Below are 9433 nucleotides of genomic sequence, written 5' to 3'. Positions count from 1 at the left end.
CAGTTTACTTAAATACTAGGAATAAAAAAGTTCACGACAAACAGTGTACCGCTAAAACGCTAAGAAAAAAAAGCAGGTACGGATTTTGTACTAGTAGATGGCAACGATCGGGGCGAGATGATTTGTGAGAACGTTCTGTTGTCAACGTACGAACCGTTCGAAGTATCGTGATTTGTGAGCCTTGACAGCATTAGAGCAAGTTTAATAGCATAGCTGCTTATATTAGAATTAGCATGAACAATATGTTAAGACTATAAGATTAGCTTTGTTTTTAAAGCTGTAAGAGAGCTCTTACATGAGAACCAATGGGTCTTATCTTTTTGCTTATTCTTATCAACCAAAATTTAAATATTCGATCTTAAATTTAAATTGATTTTAAAGTTTTTTTATTGAAGTTTATTTTTCAGTTTTTGCTTTTAGATCGCTAAGAACATATATATATATATATATATATATATATATATATATATATATATATATATATATATATATAAGTTTTATTCATAAATTATTTTTTATTTACAAATATGCCGTTTCGCAAAACGATGGTCCGAATTTTTCTCTCCTTTATATAAGCATACAAACAAGTTTTATTGCCTATTATTATATTTTCCCTTACTACGAGAGTAATACCTCGAGACAAACATCTAGCCGTAACGAAGAGTACAGAAACAATTAGCCGTACCGCGTACTTTGCAGTACACATATACATAGTCTGATACGGCAGATGAGAGAGACGGAGGACCACCCAAAGCAGAATAATTCAACGGAACTCAATGTAATAGCTGTTTAATTCAGAAACATATTAAGGCTCAAAGTACAGTAAACCATTTAACTGTGAAATCATAACCAAAGCTCAATAACTATTGAGCTCCGGAATTACACCTTACATATTGGGATAGCAACCACAGCCCTAAATACCCATCGATCCATCCAAAGCTCCCCTAGCTTATGCAAATCTTGTTAAAATTTAGGCCTGCAAAGAACGTAAAACACACTAGATGAGCGAGCCAACCAAAAAATGGTGTTACTTCCATAAGAATGGGCAGAAGAAATATGATCTTAGGGCAATTTTTCTATTAACAAATCTTAACTCCTCATACCTTGCTGGCAATGTTGCTGGACAGCCAGTCCAGGCCCTCGTACAATCCCTCACCTGTTGTAGCACAAGTGCTCTGGATATACCTGTCAGCCAGATCAGGAAGTTGAGATGAGTACTAGCAAAACCAAGCCAAATATCAGAAATAGACTTCTTGTTAATACAAAGTAAAATATCATGGCTGCATTTCAAATACTAGGTTGGACAGAAACGAGCTAATGAAACTGGCAGCTCTTCTAATAATCTTAATTTACAGAAAAGAACAGTTAATGTTGTGTAAGTACCAGTGTCGCTGGCGAAGGGAGTGCAGTCCAAGCTTATCAGTGATCTCAGCAGCATTCATAGCGTTTGGCAGATCTTGCTTGTTAGCAAAGACAAGCAGCACAGCATCACGTAGCTCATCCTGCAATGAGTATGTAAATTGTAAGAACACAAACAATTTCCATGAGCAAAGAACAATTCCAGACCATAGAGCTTAGTCTTAAGCTAAGAAACAACATAAGAAAAGAAAAAAAAATGTTCCTAGCAGTAAAATATATACAAGTTCAAAACAATATGTTGGAAATGTTTCAAGCTGTGATTTCATGATTCATAATGAACTTCAAATTACCCTGTGCTAATTGCTTGATAAGGGGTTGTATTGCAAAAGAATTTTACCTCGTTCAGCATCCTGTGGAGCTCATCCCTGGCTTCGACAACACGGTCCCTATCATTGCTGTCCACAACAAAGATGAGACCCTGGGTGTTCTGGAAATAATGCCTCCACAGAGGCCTGATCTGTTTTCATGAAAGCAAGAGTAAGACACAGTTTAAGAAAAGCATGCAGATTTTCAAGAAATAACAAAGGCAAGCTATACTTTCCAGAAGAAATAATGAAACTATATGCTAAACAATATAAACTTGTCTGTTGAGAAAATCAGCAATATCACATAATGGGCACAGTTTTTAAAGAAATGGCACCATAATACCTTGTCCTGACCCCCCACATCCCAGACGGTGAAGCTGATGTTCTTGTACTCCACGGTTTCAACATTGAATCCTGTGTATGGAGTAAAATCAGTACGGAGAAAAAAAATTTGGCAAGCATCTGAAGGTTATGTCATTATTGATATCAGCAGAAAAGATATAGGATAGTCATTATTCTTCAGTCTGTTGTCCTTTGTTATAACATATCCGGCTAATGTCAGCTAGCGTGGCTTTGAGCCTTGTCTATCCTAAATGAACAAACGTATAAGTACAGATATGTTATCACAAAGGACAACGGACTGAAGAATAATGACTATCCTAACAGAATGATCATAACTACGGAATGCCAATGATTTCTTGTTGACACCCAAAATTGCCCTATATGGTAAATAAGAAATGCATCCGATACTACCACGCAATGTGATTCAAGTGGGAATTTAACAAGTACTGCCATGACCCATCACAACAAATACTATATCCGAATCCTCTTTACCCAGCATTAATTTGGAACTACATGCATCTAAAGCACCGATATCCAATGAAAGAAAAAACAATTCAACATTGCTATCTACATTCTGCTGGTTATTTTGTGAAGTTTTCATTCAAGCTAGCTACCAATGATATCAGAATGCTAATAATCAGGTTTTCCCTAACCTCATACATAAGATATAAATCAAGACGCGGTGCACATGCAGCAGCATGGTGCTCACCGATGGTGGGGATGGTGGTGACGATCTCGCCGAGCTTGAGCTTGTAGAGGATTGTGGTCTTTCCGGCCGCGTCAAGACCCACCATCAGGATCCGCATCTCCTTCTTGGCGAAGAGCCGGCTGAACAGCTTGGTGAACGTGAGCCCCATCTCTTCTCCCGCCTCGCCTCTGCAAACAACAAGCAAACGCGACGTCAGCCTCCTCCCGTTCACGCAGCTTAGATCCACCCGCCTGGCACCAGATCCACCTCCCAATCGAAAATCCATGTAACCCTACGACCTCAACGCGCGCGATCTACAAAGCCGAACACGAGATCCGCGGCCGGATCTACGACGCCACCGGCGCAGGAATGGACAACGCAACCCACAGAGATCTCCCGCTCGGCGAAATGCCCCCCCTCACCGGAATCGAGCTCGCCTAGATCTCACCTCGGGTAAAGAGAAGGACAAAACAACTTCGGATCCCAGGAGGGTGAAAGGAAGGGGAGGGGAGGGGGATCCGGTCACCTGATCGGAGGGCACGAATCGCGGGGGGCGAGCTCGCCGGCGCCGGCGCCGGAGACGGAGGAGACGGGTGGAGGGGGGAAGCGATGGGTTGGGGAGGAGGAGGGATTGTGGCGGTGGTGCGAGCTTTTATTTATGCGAGGGAAGGGAAACGAGGGAGAGCCAACCTTTGTGCGGGTCGCGTCAAATGAACGCGTCTCACCCTACTATTGAGTTTTTTTTTTCTTTTTTTGGTCTCTACCAAACTTTCTTTTTCTTTTTGGAATTACATCTTTTTTTCCCCATAAATTGCAAGTTTCTTTTCTTGAAATAAAGTGTTTTTTTACGATATGTAAATTCGAGCATTATTTTTTTTGAAAAAAAACACCACTATTGTATGTTCATTGTCACTCACTCACTGGTCCTAGTAAGGAGAAAAAATGTTTTGGAAATTTTATGCAATGAAATTGTTTGGACTTTGCTGATCAAGTGTGCACGTAGAATTCACGTCACTTAAATAAAATTAGCTTGAGCTATTTATGTCTGCTGACTGAATGGAATCGAGGAAAAAAAAAAGACATTGTGTGGGAAACCAAAACTTGTTAATTAGAAAATCAGCTATAGACTAAACCGAAGGAATTTAGGGTAACAACACGTTAAAACTGGAGATCAACTTGTGATATGGTTCATTCGATAAGATCGACCCTACGGATCATATCAAACCATGTATTTTTCTTTGGGGGCATCTAGTAAAGAACCTAACTGTTGTTCTTTAATTTTAAAAATATTAGAATCGATGTATTGGTGAGAATAGGTGTAGGAGTAAAGATTTTGTGTTGTACAATGTATTTCCAACCACTTCACACGATTCATTGGAAGGATTTGGATTTGCGAACAGAACACTTATACAAATCACCCCATCATATTGTTACATCCAATGTCGATTTCGACTACTAAATTCTAGTTGAAGCATCACAAAATATTGAAATATGATTCCATTATATAAAAATGATTCAACTCAAAACCCAATTTCATCATAAGTATTTCATGCCATCTTGTGCTCATAAAAAAAAAAAAGGCATCCTAGTCTGAACATATATTGTGTGCCATTTGGCTTCACTCACCTCAAATACTTTATGGAACAGAGGACTAATATAGAAGAGAGAGGCGCACATCTTTAATTTGAAGCATCTGCCATACTATACATTACCTAAAAACAGAAGAGAAAAAATGTGGAAGATAGTAAAGATCATTAGCCGCAAAGGTCCAAGCAAATGCTACACAAATGAACCAATCACAGTATTTAATGTTTTCCTGTTATATATATAGTGTTGGAGACGTATCCCAAAACACTAATAATAAGTAATAACAGAGTTGTAGAGTTGTAATTACAATACAACTTTTTTAACTGTATCCCAAAAAGCCCAAAAAAAAAAGGTAGGCGTCAGAGAAACGGTGAATCATTGCAATGGCAGCCATCAACCCTGTCGCCGGCGAGGTCGCCGCGGCCACCGCCAAAGCTCCTCCGCCGGCAATGGCCACCGTCCGAGCTCCTCTGCCGGCAAACCACTACTCACCATACCACTCGGCGTCGGCGGCGGGCTCCTACGCTGCAAACACGCAATCGACGTCGTCGCCGGTAAGTCCGGCCTCGCCGGCGATGATCTCCTCCTCCTCCTCGTCCTTGCCGCCGCAGCAGCAGCGTACATGGCAACCGCAACCAACCACCTTCTCCCAAGCCAATCCAGGGCACGCCTACCAACAAGATCATCTTCCCGCCGTCGCCGGCCGCCGCTTCTTCCCGCCGCCGGCCATGCAAATGCAGTACTACCACCAGCAGCCGGCCGGCGTGGCCATGGTAGGAAGCGGCCATCCCATGGCGGCTCCCGTACACTCGTCGCCGCTCGCCACCACCTCTGGCAGCAACCATGCCGTTGTTCCAGACGCGCCGCCGCAAGAACCTGCCAAGCGCCGACGCCGCAACACCGCCGCCGCCGCCACCGCTCGCCGGGGCCGCGGCCGACCCCGCCGCGCCACCGCATCCAGCGCGCATTCGGCGCCGCCGCCGCCGCAGCAGCAGCAGCCAACTACATCCGCTCCCGCCATTACAGCCCAGCGCAACGACGACGTCAACCAAGAAGATGAACAGCCTCACGCTCGCGCTCGGCCATCAGCAGGGTGAACAGCCTCACGCTCGCGCTCGGCCATCAGCCGAGAGGGAAGGCGACGCACTGGAGGATGAAGGAGTATCGCATCCCGCAGTTTCAGATTCCACTTGGCCAAGAAAATTCAAACCGCCTGGTAAATTGGTGCACTTCCTTTAATTTATACTTCCTCCGCCCAAAAAAAAGATAAATTTTGGGTTTCCGTGTCCAACGTTTGACTGTCCGTCTTATATGAAACTTTTTTATAATTAGTATTTTCATTATTGTTAGATGATAAAACATGATTAATACTTTATGCGTGACTTGTCTTTTTAATTCTTTTTATAATTTTTTCAAATAAGATGGACGGTCAAACGTTGGATACGGAAACCAGGGTTTGTCTTTTTTTTTTTGGGACGGAGGGAGTATGTCCAATTCAAATTCAATGCACTAGCAGTTGTAAGCTTTAACATGATACTCACTTCACCCTAAAATATAGAAATCTATAACTGTTTGGAACACATACTTTAACACTGTAAATCGATCTGAACAAGTTGATAATGTCTTTCTATATTTTAGGACGAGGTAGTAGCATTTTGAAACATGCATAAAATGGATATTAACATCATATGATGTGACGATTGTTGGACCACATATCAATCCCATCTCGGTCGATATTATTGTAGTGTAGGTGTCAAAGTCGCTTAAAAATGCTATTGTATTTATGTTTCTTTTACTTGTTATTTCAGACAGTGATATAGTCTCCAGTATATATATCTCATAATTACTTTTTGTAATTATATATTTAGAAAACTCATAAAAATATAACCGTGTGGAAGCAATTTACCTGACAAATCTACTAATAATACCATTTTCATGTATTAAATCCCATTCCTTCTTAACGTATTATTAGTTATAACTTTTAGGTTTGATTGGACAGGTTTATAATGTCAGCCTTCTAAGAATGAAAGTAGTAAAACTAAAACTGAATTCTCGTGGAGGAACATACAAGAGAACTGCATATAGGTTTTTTTTTTCATGCAAATTCATATCAAAGGCTATATGAGAATTTGAGTTTGTTTAAAACGGGGCTAACATAGCATGCAAGCATCATCAGATTACCTCATCTTGCATTGTCTTGCAGCTTGTTTCCAGTGTGATAAGTTGATCTTGTTACATCTCTACATGCTCATCTTGTCAGCTTACACCCATGCTCTCTCAAGACATTGTTGTTTTTTACTTTCTGCAGCTGGATGAATGGGTGCTCTGTAAATTGTACCATAGCTTTGCATACAAACAGAAGGGTAAATGCAAGGTTCATGAAGAGGGCAGCAAATCAGATAGAGGTGTACAAGACCTAAGTATAGATGATGACCGCAAAACATGTGACATTGAAGCCAACAAACCAAATGGAGTGTAGATAACTGCAATGTCAATATATGTGATATCGAGGATAGCAAACCGGATGGAGGTTTACAAGATCAAAGTGCAGATGACTACAATGCACATATATGTAATATTGAGGCTAGCAAACCAGATGGAGTTCTACAAGACCTGAGTGTAGATGACTACGGTATATGTGATATTGATTTTGCTCCTAAATATGCAGATCCTTCGTCAGAAGAAATGCATGAGCGTAACATTGGTGAAATTTAGTTAGAGGTATCATCAGGGATGACATGCATACAATGTTTCACAATGTAGTACAATCTGAATTACATTGACATGTCAATTTACTACATTTCTCTCTTCTTTCTCTTTGATCCTTTGGGACAAATGTCGATTTGGTTGTGGACATGTCAATGCCGATCAAAGATAGAATCAAACTAGCGCTTTTGTTTGATTTGGTTATTGGCGAATGGCGATGTTGAACTTTGTTCGTCGAGTTTGTAATCTAAAAATGAAACTTCAGCAAAAAATTGTTTCTTTTAAGGCTAAATTCCTATCAAATTCAAGTTTAACACATTACTGCGCCATTGACTGGGCCACTAATGGACTTGGAGATCCCGTATATGGGCCTCCACCTTCACCACTGCCGGCCCATCAACGCAGCCGGAAACCAAACCCTAGCTGAGGAGCCCGAGTAGATCGCTCGCTTCGTAGCTCGAATCGAATCGAATCGGCGACGGCGAGAGGAGGCGGCGGCGACGGGAGGAAGAAGAAGAAGAAGAAGAAGATGAAGGTTCGCGCGTCGGTGAAGCGGCTGTGCGCGTACTGCAAGGTGGTGAAGCGCAGGGGCATCGTGTTCATCCAGTGCAAGGCCAACGCCAAGCACAAGCAGCGCCAGGGCTTCTCCACGCTCGCCGAGGCCGCCGCCGCCTGCCACCCCCCACCTCCGCCGCTGCTCACCAACACATCCCCGGCTGTCGCCGCCGCCGTTGCGGAGTAAGGAGACCCCCCCTCCCCTCCCTCCTGATTTCGTCTTATTTTCATATCCTTTATTTACTGCTGTGAAGTGGAGTAGTAAGCTATTGCATCTGTGCCGAGCGAATTAGGCTGGAAAATAGTGGTAAATAGAATTTTTCTTATACAAGTGTAATCTTCTATTCTACTTAATTTTAATTATTAGTGCTTAATGCTTATGCTTGAAATCGATGAAACTAACACTGGGACCTTTTAATTCAATGACCTGCCTGTTATCTGAATCCTGCGGCTCACTGTCTTGTATGCCTAATTGCCCTCCAATAAAGCCATTTTGTTTTGTTTTGCGCTATAGGATAACCAGCTATTAGTCTGTATTAACAAGTTAAGTACTAGGCAGTAAAGTGCAATTGACCGATAGTTGAACTTTGATGACCTTTCATCCATTAAAATGATTAATGTGTTCACTCATTGTAATCCCTCTGATTACAATATGGGAAGTCATATTGTTTTATGGTTCATTTAAGTCCTGAATTTCCTGTATTAGGTCGTGGTGCCCTTCAGCTTTCCAAGGCCTTTGGTTTTTGTCACCTGTTGCCGAAATAAGTTTTCTGATGTTATTTCTTACAGATTTCAATTGCACCTGTTGTGCCGTTGAATAGATGACAAGTCTCTTTTACACTTTGCATGACATTACTGTAAATTTGACTCGCCTATAGATTGTGCTGTATGGTATATTTATCTGCAAATTTTAGACTGCCAATTTTACTCTGTAACTTTGTTTTGTAGGGCCTCGAAGGTTGCTAAGCAAGAGCCGTCTATGAAGTTTAATTGGCCTCTGGGTTTAGCTGCTCTGCTCAAGAACAGCGATAAATAATGTATCTGCTATTTCTGCATGAATCGTAGCTTCTTGATATTTTGGTACTAAGTGTAAGATTTTAGTTAAAGAACCAACAAAGTTTGTGTATCTGCAGTCATCAGCTGAACTGATCTTGTGATGGAATAACACATACCTACACTTTTACTCTCTTGTCTCAAAAAAAATGTTTGCTTTGTTCTGTTTTTATGTTTCTGATTCAAAGAGACCTGAGATGATTGGTTATGATATTTATCTTGCTAAATGGTTTCATCCTGTTTTCTCAGTGGCTGGAGCTGAAATGCCCCGATGTATATGTATGACATCTTAGTGTGCCTCTTGTATATAGCTGTTGTACATGCTGACAGATTCTATCAGTTGGATTTGTTAGATGCGGTCAATCACGCGTGTTTGTCAACTGACTGGTGGCCAACTAATTTACGGCCATGGGCGACCATTCTCTTGCTTCAATGTCCTGGCGCTCGTTCTGATGGCCCTAGAACTCAACGGAGTCAAATTACAACTAGTGACTGCGATTCTTCGACAGTCTTTGGCAAGTTCAGGCTTCGTCACCATGTCGAGCACCGCATGATGAAGCCCAAAACTCACCGAATACTGTGTCGAAGAATCACCATCACTGGCAGTAGTTCGAGTTCGCGAGGTTAGGGTCACAGGAATGTGAGCCCAGATATGGACCATATGCTTGGAGGAAGCATGAGTCAACCTGGCGATCAGTGAGCTAACAAACATGCTAAGCTAACCTGAAGAACTATAATGTGCCTTGCTATACTATATGATGTGTTTGCTAGAGCCATC

The 9433-nt window shown here is 41.8% G+C and overlaps 2 protein-coding genes across 2 annotated transcripts; one reads left to right on the top strand and one right to left on the bottom strand.

The window, feature by feature from the left end:
* Positions 1–742: 742 nt before the first annotated feature.
* Positions 743–3436, bottom strand: LOC127765156 (ADP-ribosylation factor 1-like). Its single transcript, XM_052289996.1, has 7 exons — positions 3281–3436; positions 2776–2942; positions 2068–2138; positions 1757–1876; positions 1384–1502; positions 1104–1185; positions 743–976 (listed from the first exon to the last, which is right to left on the bottom strand). The coding sequence occupies exons 2-7, from the start codon at positions 2921–2923 to the stop codon at positions 971–973; spliced, it is 546 nt and encodes a 181-aa protein (XP_052145956.1). The 5' UTR covers positions 2924–2942; positions 3281–3436; the 3' UTR covers positions 743–970.
* A 4027-nt stretch (positions 3437–7463) lies between these two features.
* LOC127766824 (uncharacterized) lies at positions 7464–8785 on the top strand. Its single transcript, XM_052291978.1, has 2 exons — positions 7464–7785; positions 8551–8785. The coding sequence occupies exons 1-2, from the start codon at positions 7577–7579 to the stop codon at positions 8636–8638; spliced, it is 297 nt and encodes a 98-aa protein (XP_052147938.1). The 5' UTR covers positions 7464–7576; the 3' UTR covers positions 8639–8785.
* The last annotated feature ends 648 nt before the right edge of the window (positions 8786–9433 follow it).

The sequence above is a fragment of the Oryza glaberrima genome, chromosome 3 (genome assembly GCF_000147395.1).
Source record: "Oryza glaberrima chromosome 3, OglaRS2, whole genome shotgun sequence".
NCBI classification, from domain to species: Eukaryota; Viridiplantae; Streptophyta; class Magnoliopsida; order Poales; family Poaceae; genus Oryza; species Oryza glaberrima.
The sequence above is the reverse complement of the archived record's forward strand: the minus strand, read 5'-3'. Positions and strand labels throughout refer to the sequence as shown.

Bases quoted from the DNA above. Each gene is read 5' to 3' on its own strand.
- LOC127765156 (XM_052289996.1), bottom strand. From the start codon at position 2,923: ATGGGGCTCACGTTCACCAAGCTGTTCAGCCGGCTCTTCGCCAAGAAG. The intron at 2,139-2,775 runs GTGAGCACCATG...CTCCATACACAG, and splicing joins CACCACCATCCCCACCATCG to GATTCAATGTTGAAACCGTG. The intron at 1,877-2,067 runs GTATTATGGTGC...TCATGAAAACAG, and splicing joins ATGTGGGGGGTCAGGACAAG to ATCAGGCCTCTGTGGAGGCA.
- LOC127766824 (XM_052291978.1), top strand. From the start codon at position 7,577: ATGAAGGTTCGCGCGTCGGTGAAGCGGCTGTGCGCGTACTGCAAGGTG. The intron at 7,786-8,550 runs GTAAGGAGACCC...TTTGTTTTGTAG, and splicing joins GTCGCCGCCGCCGTTGCGGA to GGCCTCGAAGGTTGCTAAGC.